Below are 22,903 nucleotides of genomic sequence, written 5' to 3' on the forward strand. Positions count from 1 at the left end.
AGCCGCAATGTCCCGATCCATGCCCTTCCAAATGAAGAGGTCCCTAATCTTCGCGATGGTTTTATGTATACCTAAATGACCGCCCACGGGGAGAAGTATGGAAATAATGAAAAACCATCGGTACAAGAAGACTTGGCAGCACTAATTTGGGCTTTTCCCCGCTGCCTAGCTCGACAGCAAAGGGTACCTTGGGACAGAAAGTACGGTGGGTGGGCACCTCTCCCTTAAAGCTCACAGATAATATTGGCCAGCTCGGGATCATTTAGTTGATGAGGGAGGATATCCGAAAAGGCCAGAGGACAGTCAAGCAGCACAGCCCTACATACCGGCTCCAAATCCTGAAGTTGGTCGCCGGGAGTATGGTAACATCCTAGAAAAGCGTATCGGCAATGATTATTTTGCGTGCCACGCACATGTTGCACAGTAAAATTTAAGGGAAGATATTTGAACGACCCAACGACCAATTTTTCCCAAGCTGACGAGGAATGAGCGAGGAGCCAAGATAGTGCCTGGTTGTCGGTTTCAAGGAGAAACTCTTTATGTTCTAAAAACCTTCGAAATTTAATTTATTCCGAACACAACAGCCAAACACTCCAGCTCAATAAACAGATGAACTCTTTTTTTCACAGGGTGTCAATGTGCGTGAAGCATAAGCAATTGGCTGCCTGACGCCATCCACCTCCTGAGACAACACCGCCGCAATAGCCAAGGAGGACGCATCAGTTTGTAAGACGAATTTTCGACCAAAATCCGGCATAGCCAACACAGGAGGCTGCATAACAGCTTCTTTCAACAATTGAAAGGACGTCTGCTGTGTTTCACCCCCATTCAAACTTAGCACCCTTCTTGCGAAGCAGATTAAGAGGAGCGGCCAACTCTGCAATATTGGGTATGAAACGCCTGTAAAAAAATTTATCATTCCCACGAAACGTGCAACTCCCTTTGCATCTTTGGGAGGAGGAAAATCCCTGATCGCCTGGGTCCGAGCTGGATCTATGCAGACGCCCCGGGTGGAAATAAGGTGACCCCAGAAAAGAAATCTCACTTTGGGCGAAACTCACCTTTTCCGGGTTGACGGTAAGGCCAGCACCACGCAACCTAAATAAAACTTCCTCCAGATGGGTCAAATGTTCTTCAAAGCTCTCACTGTATACAAGAAGATCATCCAAATAGTTAAATACAAATTTAAACTTGACGTCATGGAAAATAGAGTCTAATAGTCGGGTAAGAGTTTGAGCTCCCCACAGCTAAGCCCATTGGAACACGGGTAAACTGATATAAATTCCAGGGAACACAGAACGCAGTGAGAGGACGAGATTCAGGCTTCAAAGGTATCTGGTGGTAAGCCTGGTTAAGGTCAAATATGGAGAAAAATTTGGCCTTACCGAACCAATCAAATGCCGAATGTAGATCGGGGAGAGGTACCGAGTCAATCTCAATCTGGGAATTAAGCTTTCTATAGTCCAGGACCATTCTGGACTTACCATTTGGCTTAGGGACCAGGAAAGCGGGACTGGCATAACCTGAGCAAGAAGGTTCGATAACTCCATTCTTAAGAAGTTCATTAATGATGCTTCCTCAGCGTTTCCATTTTAGGTGGAGCAAGTTTGTAGGGGTGAGAACGAACGGGGCGGGTATCAGTGAGGCGAATCTCGTACTCAAGAAGCTTCGTAACACCCAGTTTTGGTGTGAGTACTTCTGGGAAGCGGCAAAAAATGCCCCTTTATAGCTTCAGCCTGCTCCACGGTTAGATGCCCCAACGGATCAGGAATGGAAACCCTATCTCCCTCCGCTTCGGACTGCGGCAGCCCCATGAGAATATTCATCCGAAAAAGGTATTGACACCCGCCGAGAAAAGCGAAAGAAACACCGGCCATTGCCCAAGTCCAAAATCATGCCAGTCCTCCGAATAAAATCAGCCCCCAAGATAAAAGGAAAACACAACTCCCCTGCCACCAAAAAACCGCCACACACCCAAGAAAAATGGTGGTTTTTGATTTTAAACTGGACCTCATGAGTGATGGGCAAAGGAGAGCGAGACGCCGTCCAGCAAATTAAAGAACTAGGTTCAACCTGTCGGATGAGACCAGAGGCTGACAACTCCTGGAAAAAACGCAAGGATATCAGGCTGCGTGCTGAACCAGAATCCACAAGGGCCTTCCGGTTCACATCTCCGACAAGGACATCTACACGTGGGCAAAACCGAGCAACCCGCACTCACACCCAATGCAGCCAAGGAAGCAATGGTCTCCTTATTGGTGGATACCTTACAAGATTTGACTTTATTACCCCTGTTCTTCACCCTAGCAGACATCACGCTACCAGACATATTTTAGTCCGGCAACTATATTATTACTAACAATATTAGGTTTTTCTTGCCGAAGTGACGGAGTTAACAAGGAGTCCAGTTCCAGGTCCCGGAAGATTAACTAGTCAGGAGGAACCAAAACTCCCACGTGCCCGAGGACAATCCCGCCTCAAGTGACCCCTCTGGTTACAACCAAAACAAGTTGGGGGTTGCCCACGCGGGAGTTGCACCCCCTGCCCTGACCCTGCTGAAACCCGAACCTTTCCAGGAGGTTCACTGGGCAGATGTCCCATCAATCTCTCCCTTAGGAAATCCGCATCCTGGACTCCTCTGGATGCAATGCAGAGACGGTCTAGATCCGCCCAAGACGTGGGTCTTGTGCAGAAAACCAAACGAAAACGGTCCTCCAGGTTGATTCCCTCCAGAATAATGTCCACCAGTTGCCTTTCGCTTAAGTCAAGACGTAGTATTTGGGCCACCCCTCGTATCTCGCCGACAAATTGACTAAGCGTCTCTCCGGTGCCTGTGGGCGATAAATACGTTCAACTCGCAAACGCTCCATGACACGACCAGGTATAAAATATTCAATAACTTGAGCATGAAACTCATCAAAAGGTGCTCTTCGCTTGAGACAGTCAAGTAGGCGGTCACTTAGTGGTCTCAAGCAAAAGGGGGCTAAAATTTCCATAAGTACCAAATCGGTCATTCCCAGGAAACTCCTGAATTTTGAAAGCTTCCTGAAGAAAAGCAAGGAGGTGATTTAACTCCAATCCATCGGCCTTGGGCATGCTCTGAAGTATAGGTGAGAGTGGGTGGGACAACTTGGCAAAAGGCTGAACTAAATAGACCTGAGACATTATGGCCATCAACAACCGTCCCACAACCTACATGATCCATGAACACAGGATGTACCGAAGACTTTGAACCTCCAATTGCAGCAGAAATGGCAGAGGATACCAATTCCGAATCTCGGCACCCTGGAGCAACACCCTGAGGACCTGCAGCTCCTCCAAGCTCAGCAATACGAGAATCCGAAATTGACAGAGTAGGAGGCTCCTGAAAGGAGGCCCCTCTCTCTCTGACGGACCTAACCTCACCTAGACTCTCCAGGGCTGACTGTAGTTTTTCAGAAGTAGTAATGGCCCATGCACCAATATCAGCGGTGAGTCCAGGAGCCTTATTAAGCAGTTGCACCCTGGCGCACCAGTGAATAATCTGGTGAGCCCAAACGAGCCTTGGCCGACCCAGTTAAAGGCAGTGACCCACTATCAATGTCATCCTCTAATTCTTCTATCCTAGTCTTGCAGCTAGCTAATTCATCTTCCAAACAAAATGATTCCTGCCATGTCCTCTCTAAGTTCAAACAGGCCCTGAGCTGAGCTCTCAACCCCTTTACGTCCTCCCGAGCCTGCTGCCCCCTAGAACACGACCTCAAAAACCAGCTCCGGCTTCCGGAGATACTCAGGCACCAAAGAGACGGCCATATCAACTTCAAGACAAACAAAATCTAACTTACTAAACTTAAGTAGTCTCAACTCAAAAGGCAACCAACTGACGAGGCTCAATAAGAGTACCCAGCTCCTACTTCCCTGAGGCAAAAAAAAACCCAGTAAAACCCCGCACAAATACAATACTATAAAACACACGGAATAACTAACACTCAAAACTCAACATTACATGCTCCCAGCCCGGGAAACCGCTTGGCAAGCCATAACCACGCTCTGCTACCATCTGAGCCACACCCCGCTTCCGCTCGCCCGTACCAAGCTAGCTTAACAAAGAACGTGCTCCCATTGGAGCGGAGCGAGGGCCCGACTCACGGAGAGAGAGCAAGGAAAGGCAAAGAAAGAACGTGGATGGCCAGCCATAGTGAAAATATATATATATAATATATATATATATATATATATATATATATATATTTGAGAAGAAGAAAAAAAAAAACAAGGGGACAAACGCAGACAAAACTACCCAGAAAGGTTGCCTACTCAGGTGCACCTGGAGAACAAAACTATAAGTGGTCAACCCAGACTTATGGATAAAATTAAAAATCTTTATAAATTTAAGTTAGATAGAATTTAGAGCGCCAAATTTCAAACAGGACAAGCCAAAATCACCCGGAGTCCTGTGGCACAGGGCGGGTTCCTGAAAGGATAGAATTAACCTAAACTTAACTACTTAAAACTAGATAACAAACTGGATAACAATACTTAAATAACAGGCACACTGAGACAATATCACAGCAGGGTATCACAGAGAAATAATGTCCTCAGGTAGGAAAACCTTAGTAGCCCGCCATGGCACCGGTGTAAGGACCCGGCCCAAGAATCATGGGAGAGGCGGACATTGGAGCTGGAGCTCGTGAACCTCGTCAGTTGACACAGCCGTGTTTAGCCAGACATTTGGGGCAAAACAAAACCCAAAACAAAACCCAAAACTAAATAAAAGGGTAAAAACAAAATAAACTTCACTAGTAACGGTCTGAACAGAAGTGAAAGTCGCTACTCTCTCGATCCAGTCGCAGACGACACCAAAGCCTCGAAGAGTCAACGAGAGCAAACACCAACAACAAAATAAAACACTATAACAAAAAAGAGTCGGGAAAACCGAAAGGGGCACGAGAATTTGACCCGGCTCACATCTCATAAGAGAAGACATGCAAATTCTGCAGGATCTGTAGATCCCTTACTGGCTAAGCAAAACTATCATCATAATAAACTTTCGAATTTATTTCTAAGGCATTGAAGATCAGAGTCTGTTCTGTCCAACGTGAATAAAACTAAAGATAATTACAAGTACTGATATTTAAACTGATGGCTATCAATAATGCCTATATCGATTGTATATTTTGTATTTTTGTATAAATGATATACATTCATTTTTTTCTTCATTTACTTTGCAGGCTGCATTGCCAATTGCAGCTGTTCTCGTCTAACATAGAGGAATGAAATTCAAAGCAAGATCCAGAGATCTTGTGTAAACTTGGAATGGAATTGGAAACAGGAAAGAGGGAAGGAATGACTGATTAGTGATTATGATTGTCTAGGAAATAGGAATGGTTTTAAAAGAGGAATTTTTGATATTATATACTTGTGTTGTTATACTGGGTCAAATGTGTTGTGTTCAGAATGTTTCCCCGCGAAAATATAGTTTAATGTGTTAATCAATCTGTACTGTCCTAAAAATAAAAGAGAACTGAAAAGATTCATTACTATACACCAATAAATCTAACCTAGTATATAATGGATCTAGTGATAGGCTAGGCTTGGATTAAAGACAAGTGTTGTAAGTCTGATGATCCGCAAAAGCAATTCAAAATGCCACAAAAAATCTCGGACTACTGATGAGAAAGTGACTTCTTCGTCTACTACAGAATCTGTTCATGAAAGAAATTTATACATTGTTTCTTTTCCTTTAATTTTTGTTTTCAATATCCTGAGGTCTGTTTTGTACCTCTTTTATGTGATATTCCGTTATATATGGAAATCTACATCTAAGCTGTTTATTTTAAGATCTGTAAACTTGCACACAAGATATAGCAGAACTAGTAGTGAAGTGCAACCTACAAGTATTGTTGAAATTCCAGCTGAACATTTGTGTGAAGAATATACTGACCAGATGTCATATCATAAGACAAGACATACAAATTCTGCAGGATCTGTAGATCCCTTACTGGCCAAGCAAAAAGATCATCATAGAAAAGCTTTTGAATTTATTTCTAAAGCACTAAAAATAGATGAGGAAAATGAAGGTATTATAGTCTGAGCTTATACTCATATCCAGTTTTTATATCACTTAGTATAAACATTTTACTCAATGTATGTAGAATAGGCCTAATCAAACTAGTATATTATTCAATATCAAAAATCTATAATTTTAAATGGTACTATGTTTGAAATGGAATTACTTCAAAATCATACAAACTCACAATAAGGGATTCATAATGATCAAACTAATAGGATAAAAAATACAAAAAAAATAGTATAAATAATAAAGGTACATAACCCTCAGACCGAACAGGCCGACACTCTGATGTGTCTGTGTGATGCTCAACACAGTTATGTTTAGACAATGTTACGTTTAGTTTTTAAAGTTAACTGTTTATGTTAACTGTTAAAGTATAAAAATTGGGTATTTATTTACAATAGCGTGACCATGAAAAATGGACTTTTTTCATGGGTTGGGCATTTATAGCCAAGTATTATTATTACAGGTGCATATAAACTGGGGGGAAAGTATATTATTGTATTATATTGATGCCTTTCGGGCATTATTGCGTTAAGGATGGAAAATAACTGACAAAATTTTGTCGAACAACACTTGGAGGGTTAAGGATCAGGGGCATCACGTGATCTGGGATTCGACTTTTGCAAGCTCGAGTTAATTTTTTTTCTAAAAGAGCAAGCAGTGCACAGCACTGCGCAGCGGGCAGGCATCGTTGACAGGATTAACGTACTAGTCAGCATCATTTCAGTAAAATTGCCAGAGGTACTGTCAAAAACGGAGTTTTCAGAGGATTTCAAAAAATCGTAACTCCTTTGATTTTCGTTGCCGACGAATTTTTTCTTCACTATTTTCAGGAAAAAAAAATGAACATACCTTTCCATGGTCACGTTATTGTAAATTGATACCGTTTTTTGATTTAGATTGTCACTTTTAGTTAAAATGCTAAGCCTATAGAATAAAAAAAATATGGTTACTTGATACAGATAGCGTAATGTTAATTGTTTAAATTAATTAATCAGTATCGGTTGACTTATATTGAAGGTTACAACGAAATAATATTGTCTGTTAATACAAATCGGTTCTGCTTATTGTACTCTGCCCAGTATTTTTATTGTTACATAAAGTTAGGCTTATAATAGAGTTATTCTAATAGGACACCTTCCTAATTGGACACCTGATTTGACTGTCACCATTAATATGAACTGTTATACAAAAATGCACATGGAGAATAAGCCTAGACTGCAGTATAATATTAAGCGTCTAACACTCAGATATCAAATCATCCATTATAACGATTTAAATGCTGTCAGACATTTTTGTTTATTACTGAGTTTTAAGTAATTGTAACTGCCCAAACTTAATATAAAGCAGGTAGTATTATTTTATATAATCTAAAATGCATACAGGGTGTGTTAGATAAGTAATGAGACTCAGTCTATAAAAACAAATTTATTGATCCGATTTGTACAAAACGTTAATATTCTTCAAATTACTCGCCTTAAGCGTCGACACAACGTTGCCAGCGCGTTTTCCAAGATTCATAGGCCTCACTGTAGTCCGTTGGAGTTATCCCAGTTAGTGCCTTCGTGACAGCACGTTGGATGTTCGGAATATCGTCGAAACGATGACCCTTCAGGCATCTTTTTACTTTCGGAAATTGTAAGAAATCAGGAGGACTCATGTCAGGGCTGTATGGTGGCTGTGGCAGAACTTCAACTCCAATTCGGGTCAAATAGGAGGTCACGAGGCTTTTGTTCGCGGGGAGCACTGTGGGAACCAATTTTGCGCAAACTTTCCTCATCATCAAATCTTGCGTAACAATTTGGTGAACTGTAAATTTATTCACGGAGACCTCATCGACGATCATTTTGAGGCTTAAATGACGGTCGGAGTACATGAGTTCTTTTACTTTGGCCACCGTTTCATCCACACGACTCGTTGAAGGGTGTCCAGATCGTTCCATGTCTTCAACGGATTCCCTCCCGTTTTTAAATTCATTAAACCACTGGAACACTTGAGCTCTTGATAGGGCGTGCTCTTTGTAGGCCTCCGTAATCATTGCAAAAGTTTCCGAAGCAGTTTTGCCCAAGCGAAAGCAAAATTTGATTGCATACCGCTGTTCTATCGAGTGATCCATCTTCAGCGTTTTCGCAAGTGTCACGGGCACACAAACAACGTAATACGCGAAGCTCGACCCTCACTGCGCCAGAGTTACAACGTGACTGCGAACCGGTTCTACTGTTAGCTCAGATCCCCCACCACGTGACCTGCAGGTGGAGACCGCACTGCGAGCGACTGGGGTGCCGCGCGGCGGCCAGTCTCATTACTTATCTACCACACCCTGTATATTTCTTTGACATATGAAACTATAGGTAGCTTCACTATAATACAATCTTAAAAGTGTTACATAATACATAATGGCAAATACTGTTGTTTGTCAATATCTATTACAAAATAACGTGTTGAGTTATTATGTTGCTGTAACCTGTTACTGTGGTAGCATATTAGTATACAAAAGTCTAACTAACCCACTACAATGTAACATAGACTGATAAACTAATAAATTTATAAACGGGTTAATTCAAATTTGACTATACAACAAAATTATTGGGCACTAAGAATTCCTCATATACTATTAGTTATTAGGCTATAGGTATGTATATATTATATAAAAAAAATGTTAAATATAACCTTAACAAGCGCTCACGTGATCTGAGCTTGAATTTGGACACTATATCGAGGGATGCTTTTCTTATTTGCTAGAAGTCTAAAGACTGCACTGATGGGATTTCTGATCGGTATTATTCAGACTTCAGATCATGTTCCAGATCGTCCAACTTCTCTGACGTCAGATCACATAGTAAGATTTAGGACATGATCTAAGATTGGGAAAGTATTGATTGGAAATGCTTCTGGCCATCAGTGCGGGCTTTGGTGGTGCCAACCCCACACTGCTGGCAAAAAAGGAAAAAATATCCTACGATATAGTACCCAAATTCAAGCTCAGATCACATAAGCGCTTGTAAAGGTTATATTTAATTTTAGTACTACTAGTAACATATTTAGGATAACCTAACCTAAACCTACTTAATATCGCGTAATAACATTGCATAGTGTAGTAATATTGCTGATATATGCCTCATTGCTTGCACAAAATGGCCTGGGCGGCTACTGGCTACCGAGCAACCCAAAACCAAAAATTTGTTGTGAGAACAAATCATTCAGTCCAGCTGTTACTAAAACAACAGTATCCCAGTAATATGTTACCACTGAATTACCTGTTACTGATACTAATACTGTATTTTTATAATGGCAGCAAGTGCAGTGGTCATGCACATGTTTTATTTGTGTCAGACACGTTTATTCTTAAAAATAGTAAAAAGAAAGTACATTTTATACTTTTTGTTTGTTATATTTTATAAATACATAAGTTATACACCATATATTTTTTATTCACCATGACATATTTACTTTTTATACTGTAATTTGAAATACAACATAATTTGATATAATTAGTTGTAGTGATTTGTTGAACCATGAATGTTGATGATTTGATATTATCCGTCACTCAAGTGTTGGAAGGAGTTGTACAATTTTAAACCTCTTTAAATATTTACTTTAGTTTCAAACTCCTTGTGCCCTACAGTATTCAAATATTTTCCAGAGATCATTTGGTAGACTCAAAATCGGATATTTCAAAACATTTTATGAGGTTTTCAACAATATTAAGACCAAATTAATAAAACTAAGTCAAAACAGCTCCGTAAGTTAAATATTTGTATTTGTATTTTGTCTCCAGAAACAATCGAAATACTATCTGAGCAGTCTGTGGACTAGGTAGAAACATCTCTAGATAAAAAAAGAAAATCCTATGGAGACAATCAGCAGACAATGTTATCTCCAAGTATGTAAGGATGAGGTTTTAATCAGATATATTGGTGTCTATCTGCATTTGATAGTCCTAAGTTCACAGTTATGTCCAGACATTTTGATTTGTAACTTTTAAAGTTTGAACTAATTTCGATCTTCATCTCAAGGAGGAAGACATATGTTAATTTTCAAATATGCGATAAAATGGACACCCATTTATATATAGCCACCAGTTCTGTCTCAGTTTTTCTTCATTTGTATCCTTTTTGAATATTTTTACCATTTATATTATAAAAAGTGTATAAACAGTTGTATAAAATGTTAAAATGGTTTGATAGAGATGTTTACTGCTTTGAAGTAGAACGTTCTTGTAAATCTAATGAGTTTATTTTATAGAATAATTATATGGTCAGGAAAAATTAGGCTATTTCTATAATTGTAGCCAACATTTGGGATGAATAAGTGGTGCCTCAGTTGAGGAGGTTTTCAAATGAAAGTGCTTTTAGGAAAAGGAGTGATGTTAAAATGAAGAAATTTCTACAATCCACAGTTTATCATTTTGCTGACTAATTGAAAAAATTGCAAGAATCTATTTATTTTAGGTCACAAGGAACTGGCTATTGAACTCTACAAGAAGGGCATCACAGAGTTGGAGAAAGGTATTGCCATTGATTGTCGTAATGGAAAAGGTGAAGTTTGGGAAAGAGCTCAGAGACTACATGAAAAAATGAAACAAAACTTAGTCATGGCAAAGGACAGGCTAAACTTTTTAGGTGAGTTTTTACTTTAAATTAAATTTTTAATGTTATCCTTTGAGGGTTCATTAAAAATCACACCAATTGTCCCCAGGTTGTATCTATTTTGTGCTATATTAAAGCTTTTGACTGCAGTATAATAAGTGGCCACCAACATAATCGGATTATTGGTTGTCGCAATGGAAAAGATGAAGTTAAAACTTATTCATGGCAAAGAACAGGTTAAACTTTTTGGGTGAGTTTTCACTTAAAATTAAACTTTTAACTTAGCGTTTTTATTTTCTGCCTTTTGTGAACTAAAAAACTCTCCAAGAGACGTAATCTACAATGTCGGATATAACTGTATTTGGTGTTTTGGTCAAAGTCTACCATTCTAATATATCCGTCTATGGTGTGGGAAGGGTTAATGTATAAATATTAATATAATTTAGAAATTAAAATATAATATATAATTAATATAATTACAAGAAAACAATAACATTTAGTTATCTTATGTATTTTCAAGAATAAAAGTGACTGCTTGTTAAACAAAGAAGACGTTTTTGCCGCCATTAGTCAGTAACGAAACACAAGATTTTAATTTTGAGTTTATTTCCAAAATAGGCTAATCTGAAATTGTATTTCTGTTTGTACTGATACTGTTTAAAATGCATGCATTTACTTTAAAGTCATAACTAGTTTTTTCCAACTAAAATAGTTCACGATTTTAACTATGCTAACAATGCCAAACTTTGAATGTTTAAAAAAGTGTGTTTTTAGACACAAAAAACTGTTCTGGATTTTCTTGCAGTGAAACATTACCTGATTCCCATCTTTAATCCTGGTTTTCATCTCCTCATTACAAACTGGACACCTCGGATTTAAAGGAGATAACTCCTTTTCTGGCAACCATTTAAAACTCTGCTTAGTGTTTATAAAAACATTTTGATCCAATATATGCATATTGATCGCCATTGCTCTTGTCATTCTCACTAGCTTTCTCTTACATAAACGAAATAACAATAGCTGGTAATGACGTCAATAGTCTAAACAAAGAACCATGGAAATGCTTAATTATGAATACAAATGTCGTATTCAATAGTATTGATATTTAAAATCGATGATCTTCATCCAATTGTGTTAGTGCATACCAAATGTTTTAAATATTTTTTTCTTTAATTTTTGTTTTTTGTTTTTACATAGGAAAGTTAATCATTTCAAAAGAGCCTAGACATTCTTTGAAAATATTTTGTTTATGTTTATAAGTAATAATTTGTTAAATATAAAAATAAAATATCAAATTGTAAAAAGTAATCTTTATTTCACACACATAAACAATAGACTAAAATTACATGGATAAAGGTAAAAGAACACTAGAATACCACTAGGGACATGTTTTAACTCACTTTACAGTTTATTTGAAGTGTTTTTTGGATATGATAATTTTCCTTGCATGGAATCCAACCTATACTGTAATTAGGTTTATGTGGTGATGGTCCAGGTCTAGGCCTACTTTTAGTTGTGAAAAAGTAAAAAAAATACCAGCGACTATCTGGTCGACCTATAGTCGAAGTGTGAGCCTTCCGTGGAAATACCACAATCAACCTATAGTCGACAACCATCTTCAAGGGGTTGTACTTGCAGTAAAATAATTGTATTGTCAGGTACCCACAATAGTAATTTTGGTTGATTTTTATCAGCTACACTGCTATTTCTGAATAACAAATGAAAATTTACAATTATAATCATACAAAGTGATTTTCAAGCTAACAATTATTGAACCCTTTATAAAAGCACATATATTGATCTATTTTCATTTACTATTCAAATGTGTGTCAAGCAAAGGAGTTAACATTTAGAGGCATACATATCCATGAGGTTATCTGAGTGATTACTTAGTTCTAATTAAGACAAATTTGGCAGGTTTATTATAGACTTGTATGTTTTTAATTTGAAGGTTTTAATATAAGTTTTTTAAGAGATATGAAAAGTAGTAATCCAATGGCTGTGGTTTAACCTGTTCTTGACTGAAGATGGTTTTCCACTGCGAGACATAAATATTTCAATATTTTATTGATAATTATTATTCGACACAGTTTAAACTGGAAAACCTAGATGATTATCATGACCCTGGCCGTGTAAGCCTAGAAATAAGATACATAATGATAGCAAATGTCTATAATCCTTCATCCTATTTTACCATCATATAGCTATATGATGCTACCACAACCAATATGATGCTATTATTTACACAAAATTCATTCAACACATATAACAGGTGTAATATATGACCAACAACAAACAAAATAATGGGATGACCACATGTTCTTTCACTCATGGAATACATTGGCTATGAAGCAATAAAATACATCTTAAGTGCTCCACCCACTGTCAGAAATGTGTAGTCCCCAATTCTTTGGAAGGCTGTTTGTTACTTCAGCTGGTACTCTTTTGTTATTAATAATTACCATTGTTGGGCATAGGTATCCAGCAGCATTTCCCCACCGTGTACACTCACACATTCTTTTTCATCAGCCTCAGATTTTGTATACACATATTTTGCCTTCAACCTGCCAAAAACCAATTTTCCTTTGGATTAAGAAAACTGCAGATTCATCTAAATTGAACAATTTTTCATGTTTCTTCAACAATCCCTCATTTTTATTTGCTTTTTCTTCAGGCTACCAGTATAACAGATTTTAAAGTTATTAGTTTACAAGAATAGATAAGAATAATAGTTAATTATTTCATGTTATAAAGATGACTTTGGTTTACTAATCTACTTCACTAATTAAGACACCATATTTTTATATGAAAATATTGTATAAACATTCTCTGAATTTGCAATAGGCTTTAGTATTTAGCTTATGATGTTTGAAATTTTCACATTACAAAATAATGCATGTTGATAAGTTGATAGTTTAACCACAGTCAATCTTCTTACTTTTAATACATTTTAGTCTGCAATTTTATTTGCCTCAACAGGCTACACATGGGTGGGTATTCACAGAGGATACTAAAATAATGTATTTTAAGAGAAGGCTGGAATTTAAAAAGTTCTTATAATATATTCATCTAATCAACCATAAATACAAAAATTAATGTAAAATGTCAGGTTTATTAACACCATTTGTCTTGCGTTCCTTAAGTTGGCATTATGTGACAGGACTGAAGCAAGACATTTGTTTCCTAAGCCTGACACCTTGTATCCTAAACCTGTATCCTATCAAAGCCTAAATTTTGAGGTTACTTAGGTACTGATAATCTATTAAAGAATACATGCTTCAAACTGAAATTTATACTTTTGACGATTTTCGTCCGAATTCACCAGAAAATAATTAAGATGTGAAATATCATACCACCTAGTATTAGCTATATGTTACTTGTGTTGTAGTTAGTATTTTTTTTTTTTTTATTGTTATTTAGTATTTAGTGTTATTATTTCTTGACGAGCCTTATAACATTGTAATGTTCTATTGGGCTAATAAATCATTTCATTTCATTTCAGTTATAATATCAATTTTCGGTGTTCGCTGAAAAACAGAACCACTGTGTAGAATTATTGTTACATGTAGCAAAGAAAAATTATACACAAATATCCATATTTTGAAACCAGTCTTTTGTTGTTGTATTTTATGGACTTACAATGTGAGTTGTTATAGCTTCGGGGCGCAAATTCACTGTGGGAAGTCCGCGGCCAACTAATGTGCTTACCAAGAGCAAGACTCTGCCAAGATCGATGGGGTCAAAGACAAGTCCTGCTAGTCCACAGCCCACTAAACATGCCCATACACCTCCAGCCATTAAACGCCAGTTGTCTGTAAGTTTTCAATAGTAGTAAAGTTTTGTAGTTTTTTACCAATGTGATGGTTGCTTAATATCAAGCTATCCATTAAAGTTCAATGAAAAAAACATTCTTATAATTAAAGCTTTCTTTAAGAATTCAATAATTCTGACTTCTTATGAGATGAAAAATGTCTTGGCAATATCAATCCACAAATCTGTGTTTAGCCAAAACAAACATAAATAACATGAAAAGTGTAGCACCAAGCACCATAATTTAATTAATAACATAACAGGACTATTATTAATTATCAGATTACACAAAATTACAATGTTTTTATAAATGAAATAAATTGGTCAATTATTAACATTGTATAGTTGTTTAGTATTTAAATTTGAAGCTAGATTATGACTTAATACACTGTTGTACTCGTAAACATCATTAGACTACCACCCTTCATTGTTATTATTATGGGTATCAACAAAAGAGTAAACATGCTTGAACTGTTTTGAGTATTCAAACCATGTCAAAATGGACTTCTAAGATGGCTATCACTGTGTTTTAAGGTATAACTAGATTTTAAAATAAAACTATTTTGTAAACATATTTTCACAGAACGCCTCTCTAACTGACTTGCTAAGAGAATTCAGTTTTACGGGGCAAAAACACGAAAAACGTGATTGCTCATACTCATAAAACGAGTATGCATTTCACAAAATATGATGGATGCTCGGATGGTTAAATGAATTAAAAATATGGTTGTGCTGTCATAAAACAATGTTTATACAGAACAGTTGATTACATTTAACAGGCTTTTCAATTAATCATACTTATTTGATATAATGCAACTCTACCAGTAGGGCATAGCCCAGAGGTATCTTCAAAATTAGAAAAGGCCTGTATCCAAAAACCCTAAGAATGTCCATGTAAAATTTAAGTACAATAGGTTGAATAGTTTATGCATGAAAGCATAACAGACAAACAAACTATCTTTCGCATTTATAATATTACTTAGAATTGTTTTATAAACATTTCCAAGGATTAGTATAGCTCCAAAACGGATGACTTTATCAAGAAAAGAATATAAAATAAAATGTTCTACAACACTCCTAACACCTTTTTGACCAGGAAATATTTATACAGAAGGAAATATTCAATTTAGTTTCAATTGTATTTCATATCATTATTTTTATTGCCATTAAATAACATATACCATTTAAATGTTAGCACAGTAACATAGATAATAATAAACATTTAACTTCAGTATACATTTGATATTGTAATATAATTTGTTGTTTATAAAACGTGTTTTAATATAAATATAACAATTTAACAAATTTTAAAATGAATAAATATAACAAATTTAATCAACTTAACAATTAAAAAAACAATAGAATAACAAAATATAAGAGTACTTTATAATATAAACATATTACACAAAAAATATTATATCATCTAATGAAACATTATAGAATTCATCTAAATTATAAAAAGCTTTTTGAAGTAACTACTTCTTTTAGGGGTTTTTCCACATGCATCAAAGTAGAATTACAGCTTTATCAAAACGTAAACAAAACGTTATATAAAAATTGATCTGAACTAACAAAAGTTGGAGTTAATGAAAAATCTGTTAGGATAGGTTAAAAGAGAAATATAAACTATAATAACATACAACATTATATATGGTGAAGACTAGCTGTTACCCACGGCTTCGCACGCAAATATTTAGAACCGAAGTCCTTATATTACTTAGTAAAAGCAATTATGCGCGATTGGCTGCGGGTAACAGCTAGTTCGTCAATAAATTCGTAGTATTTTATAACGAAAACTCTTGATTTTCAATAAAATACCAATTACAACCAAATACCCAGATACCCACGGCTTCGCACACGATTTCCTACAGAAAAATTGGGACATAGGAGGCATATTTCTTTTGAACGTCATTATTACTCTTCTGAGATAAATGATAGTCACTGAAAGATATTCCAAGCTCATGATCTATTTAAGATTTAAATTTTAAAACAGTCTCAATATGCACCTGTGAAATAACTGGAATTTTTCTCCAATATTCTATGATTTTTGTATACAATTGAACTAAATTAGACCATCGTGGACGGGGGTCAAAAAGTTGGAATTCATTAGCGCACATACAATGTAATAAATGATGGCGCTCAATGTAATTTTGAAACGAAAATAGGCATATTTTAGGTACATATTATTACAGTCTAATGATTATGAGCTTCAGATGTTAGGCGAAATTGCGTATGGTTTTTATTTTAGGCTTTGCACGTGTATCACTTCTGGGTCAAATTAGTTATATCTTCGATGCCATGATTGAGCTTGCTTTGTTGTCTCGATCGAGAGAATATGTACACACGGAGTTTTGAGAACCATACTTCTGTCAAAAAAAAACAACAAAGGTTGGTTTTATAACATTCTTTATATTTGTAGCCAACGTAAGATGGTAATTTTGATATCTGCATTGCTCTTCTGATCAAGCACGAGCATGGTTTATATTAATTATTAATAAATATTGCAGTTAAAGGTGAATTTTTACGTCAAATTTGAATTGTATTACCTGGATAGTAAAGTCTATGTTTAACAGTGATTGCAGAAACAGTTGAAACAAAATTTGCTGTTTCTCTTAAGCTTACTCTATGCTTTCAAACTATAAGTGTAAAGAAATTTAAAATAGTAATTAAATTATATAAACATATATTTCTTTTGTCGCATTATATATGTTTACAAAGAACAGCTGATTAAATTTGAAAAGGCTCTTTCACTTAATAACATATGTTTGCTGCAATGCATTTCTTACGGGTATTTCTGTAACTTTTAGAGACCAGTGGGGCGGAATCCTGAATCGGGAACTGGATAAAAAGTATCCTATGTCCTTCTGCCAGTTCTTAGCTACCTCCCTACCAATTTTCAGCCAAATCGGTTCAGCCGTTCTTGAGTTATAAATAGTGTAACTAACACGACTTTCTTTTATATATATAGATAATAACAAAACGCTTCTCTAATCTAGTAGTGTTTTACAACAATTTGCGTTCTAACTCTTCATTAACGTATATATTGTCTGAAATATCGCATCATCTGGATCTATCCCTGCTTCTGCAGGCTTTCCTTAGTTACAACATTTTCAGGTTAGGTTACTTAAGCTTCAATTTAAAAGCTGTCAAAATTTACAAAATCAATTCATACTTTGCTATTAGTTGTTATGTTGACATTAAGACATTAAAAAACTTCCAACGCCAAACAATTGTTGCAAAGAGACTAAAATATATGGTAAAATACGATTTGAATAAATCTACGAACTACTAATTTATTTATTAATGAGTCCAATTTAAAGTTTATTAACTTACCGCGTAATTTAATAGCAGTATGTAAAGCTCATCGGATTCTAAATTGAATATCAGCACAGTTAATATTAATTTCTATTCCAGTTCACTGCTAGTTTTATCCTGATGAGATTTAACAAAAGGATTAAAAATAAATAAATAGCTTTTGTAGCTAAAAAAGCTGTAGTGTAACTTAGGCCTAGAAGAAAATTAGTCATTCTGTTGAATATAATTATAACCTTTTCTCAGTTACATTGGTCCTTATCTTACATTCACTTAAAAGATAACTTACGTAAAAACAGATTTTAATAAAAATGTTGCTAAAGAAACGTTAAAACCATTAATTGACTTTCAGTCTTCATAAGGAGTTTGAAGTAGCGTCAGTTGTTTTCCTAAACAAAAAATAAAATATAAAACTAAGTTATCACAATTTATAGAACACCAGATTCAATTATTGAAGTGTTCAATGATGTTCTAAATAATCTGTTAAATAAATTTTTAAAATTATAATCTGGATATAACTGGCGACATTAATTTGGACATTGGTTATACAAATAAAAAAATAATTCTTTTTTAGAAAGTGTTAAGATCTTATAACCTGTATTGTTTAAACAAAAACCTAATTTGTCTTGATAACATTATTACAAATAACCATAATGATGAATATTTATGTGTAATTACTCAGTCACATCACTTTGATCATGTACGATTAAAACTTAATACTCGCCTATGGCTAAGTGGGATGTTGGCCAAATTTGGATAAGCGGAATTCGGTGACAGGTTAAGTCCAGAGACTAGGTTAGTCAGGGAGTTAAAAGTAGATCATAGTTAGTTTAATTTTCTGGGTTTAACCAAAGTTTTGACTTTAAAGGCGCTTTGTGGCTTAACCATTAGAGGTACGACAAAAAGTGACTGGAATAAATTCTAGAGTAAGTTAAAATTCCAAAGATTGCAAGAACAGGGAGTCCTTTTCTGAAGAGATTTGTGTCTGTTATGAGTATAAGTAAACCAAGGGACTTATTGTAGCGTTGAGTATAGCGTGTGTTTTAAGTTAATAAGGATTAAAATTATGCAATTAATAAATCTGCCGGGGATAAAATGATTTCAAAAAATTTGGGTGCGAGGTAGTTAGAAGGAAGCTTTTCAGATTAATACACTCTGCCATAATACAGATAGTCTTAAACAAATCTATCACTAACATATAGATACTCCCCCATGTCATAAGTTTTTCTTACAATAATTGACTGCCAAATTACAACCACTAGGCAAGTAGAAATCTACCTCTAGATGAGCAAGCCAATGTTCATTAGGGCAAATTATGTTATATTTAAATTCATTAAAAAAATATATCCAAATCATTAACCTTATTTTTGACACTGAATGTTTATATAAAATATTGTACTGCTATCAGAGTATTTGTTTATATTATTGTGAAGTCTGTGTATTCAACCCCTCTTCTTTTGACATGGAGTGTTCCACTGGCTTAGAGTCGACATGTTTCTAGTTGGTTTTGGTAGACCTAGATCGAGGTGACATTGCTTCTCCTGTGATACGTCTCAGGTTGTCCCATATCTTCATTGCCATGTCTTTCCAACTCAATGTAAGTGCATATAATGTACATTATGCATGTGTCTCCCAGCTGTACACGCTTCTACAAACTTCACATTATCATAATAGTCACTTACATTTTTAGTTCGAAATTAGTTTTCTTCTTATCTCTATTCACACATGACCAGTCCGGTAAGTCATATCTTTGAGTTTAGTCTACTAAAGCCATTTTGTTTTCAGTACAAAGGTGAAGAATACTTTGTATAACCTCCAATACTTCATTTGCTCCATTTCTAGCAACATAATTGGAACCACAAACGACAATCAGGATGTATTTTGTATGTCTTGTTTTACATTTTTCTCATTTAAAACCTACTTGGTACTGCCTTCAGATTCTACGAAACCTACAGGCATATACTTTTTAAAGGCAGGGTTTTTCTATTTATTTATATATGCAAAGATAAATATTTTCCATGACTGTTTTCACAAGTTAAAATGTTGTCAGGAACATATTCTTCTTAAGCTGCCACAGAGTTTGACCTACTCTGGGCATCTTCATCTGGTGGTGTCTATAGATAAAACCAATTTTCTGAAAGAAAACTGCCATGGTCTTTGTTTCTGTTTGTCATATGGGCAATGTTCATTTGGTTTAATTTACTTCCTTCACTAACTACTGTGAGTAGAGTTAGTTTAAATATTTTTTGAATAACATATTTGAGTATTGAAATTTAAACTAGATATATTTGGTAAGCTGTAACCTTTTGTAGTGCAATTGTTTGTAGTAGAACTTTTTGATTCCTTTAGGTTATGATTTCTTTATTTGCCTATAATATAATATAACTGTCCAATATTCATTTCAAATCTTTATCATTTAGATACTCACTTACGTTATGGTTATTTAATTTCCAATAGAAAATCTAACAGACCGCTCTTGAAAGAATTGTTGGTGTCTAAACTTTTATATTCATTTATTAGTTTTTTATTTATTTTTTCCATATACTGTGGTGTTTTCTCCACCAGCCCTAAAATGTGTTAGTGGTATGGGTCTTCTTAAGACTGGTATCTGTTGGAGAGCTCCCGGAGATCAGATAGTGTCAGAGGCTGGAAACTGCCAGAGGCCGAAAACATATAAAATTTTGAACTGCCAGAGGCCTGGAGTTCCCAGCAGCCGAAACCTGTGATAGGCTGGGACCCCCTTAGGTTGGAAGCTTCTGGAGGCTGAGGCTTACCAGAGGTTGAGAGTTACAGGAGGTCTGCCAAAAGGCAGAATCTCCATAAATGTCAGCCTTAAGCTACCTGTGAGTGAGTGCTTTATGTGGCTGACGCTGCTAACGTCTACAGGCTCCTGGAGGTTGGGTGCTACCAGGGGCCAGGAGCTCGAATCAGGGAGTGTTCCAGAGTTAATAAATTTATATTCTAGAAGTTTTCAGGAACCAGGTGGTTCAGTAACTGCAAGTTTCAGTAAAGTAGTCTTATGAAAATATACCTGAATCTTTTGGCCAGTAAGCCATAGGCGGTTTGCAGATATGTTTTTGCAAAATGTGTTCAAAAATCTAAATTTTTTGTGAACCTACATATATTTGGTATTATTTTGTTCACAGTTAACTAAATAATATTTTGATTTATAATATAATCCTTAATACTAAAAATATAAACAATTTTCCTTGTAAGTCAAAGTTATAAAACCCTCTTGTTAAAACAAAAGAAGTTGGTGTTATATCTGAAAAAGATAGCTATGTAAATAAATATAAAATTCCAAAATAGTCAAAATGTTTCAAATTTGTTCTAATTTTAGAAAAAAATATAATTTTAAATGGTTTTGTAGAATAAATATATCATCCTAATAATATTATAAATGCGACAGCGCTTTTGTTTGTTTTGCTTTCACGTGTAAACCATTCAACCGATTGTACTGAAATTTTACATAGACATTTTTACGGTCTCTTTAGGCCTATTCTTATTTTGAAAATCCGTTTGGGCTACACCCCACTGGTCTTTAAAGTAACAAAAAATCCCATCTAGTGTCCTGCTTCAAGTACTTTAAAATGTACATTTTTAGCAAATATTAACTTTTACTATAAATTTTAAGACTTTTATAAAAGCCAACTTAGTTGTCTGAGTAGGCTTCTCCGATCTGTGTATGTATGTACAGGGTTTGTTCAATATGTATCGGGACTGGTTTGTTGTTTCCTCAACAGAGCGGTGGAGGGGAGTCTGATCGGTCGGCCTCAGTAAAGGGGTCCCCCACCACTCAGACGCACTAATATTTAATTCAGTTACTTGCATGTGTTGAGACAGGTGCTAGATTTTTGTGACATGTGATTTTTTATGGTGACATCGTGTCAGCATAGAGTGGACTATCGAGCAATGCTACGCTGTCAAGTTTTGTTTTAAAATCAGGAAATCCTCGACCGAGACCCTTAAACTCATTTAATAGGCTTATGAGGGTAATGCCTCAAGCTGCACAAGAGTTTTTGAGTGGCACAAAATGTTCAAGGAAGGCTAGGAGCTCGTCAAAGACGATCACCATGTTGCTCAAACCGATACTCAGATGGCCACAGTGAAAACTGTTTTGGACTCTGAGAGGCGTTTAACCATTGCAATTATTTGTGAAGAGACTGGCTTTTCAGTTGGAACCATCCACACCGTGGAAACAGAGGATCTCGCTATGAGGAAAGTGTGCACAAAGCTTGTGCTGAAAGTCCTGAGTAAGAACAAAAACTGTTCAGGTGGAAATTTTGGACTGTGTCCAGGATGATGAAGATCTTCTTGACAACGTTATTACCGGTGATTAATCGTGGGTGTTCCAGTACGACCTAAAAACAAAACATCAAAGTTCAAAATACCACACGTAGAGGAAAAAAGGTCCCCACGTCAAAGGAAAAAACATTTTGACATGTAAGCTTTTTTCACAAGAAGTTCGTGCCTACTGGAACAACTGTATATGCTGCATTTGATGTGCAAGTACTGACACACCTGTGAAATCTCGTAACACATGTGCGTGTAGCCGTTGTGAAGAATTGGAAACTTCACCATGATAATGCGCTGTGCCACGGTGCGATTATGTGTGGTAGCTGCTGGAGAAATTCAGGGTGGCAACGTTGGTCAACCCCCCTAAAGCTTACCAGGCATTTTTTTGTTTCCACAAATGAAAAGGGAGCTCAAAGAACATCGGTTCAACAACAAAATTCTCAACAGTATTCCGGAAATCGAATTCCAGCAAGCTTTTGACGAGTGGCAGACACGCTGAACTAAGTGTATCGATGAAGGAGGAATGTATTATGAAGATTAAGTAATTATAATGATTCCTGCAATAAATTTTGATTTTTTGAACCAGTCTCAATACTTATTGAACAGTTCCTTTATGTTTTCTTAACCCATTCACCTACTTCGACGGAGCCATTCCGCCGCTTCCGCCGCGGGCCCTGCCATACTCCGACGGAGCGCTTCCGCGGCAGTAATAGTTCACTTTAAACTCGACAGATAGCTGCACTAATCAAACTATGTTTCGTTTCTATGGTTACTTGTTTGTTTAGAAAAATATTTTTTTCATTAGTTGGCTAAACTGACGTAAGCAAAGAATAACAGATGG

At 35.9% G+C, this 22,903-nt stretch overlaps 1 protein-coding gene across 1 annotated transcript in view; it reads left to right on the top strand.

Moving 5' to 3' along the window:
* Nucleotides 1-5,310: 5,310 nt before the first annotated feature.
* Nucleotides 5,311-22,903, top strand: part of LOC124374204 (spastin) — a 28,539-nt gene continuing 10,946 nt past the window's right edge. Inside the window, exons 1-3 of the mRNA XM_046832467.1 lie at nucleotides 5,311-6,059; nucleotides 10,507-10,677; nucleotides 14,301-14,458. Coding sequence (XP_046688423.1) covers nucleotides 5,603-6,059; nucleotides 10,507-10,677; nucleotides 14,301-14,458 — 786 coding nt within the window. The 5' untranslated portion in view covers nucleotides 5,311-5,602. The remainder of the gene's footprint in view (nucleotides 6,060-10,506; nucleotides 10,678-14,300; nucleotides 14,459-22,903) is intronic.

The sequence above is a fragment of the Homalodisca vitripennis genome, chromosome 1 (genome assembly GCF_021130785.1).
Source record: "Homalodisca vitripennis isolate AUS2020 chromosome 1, UT_GWSS_2.1, whole genome shotgun sequence".
NCBI classification, from domain to species: Eukaryota; Metazoa; Arthropoda; class Insecta; order Hemiptera; family Cicadellidae; genus Homalodisca; species Homalodisca vitripennis.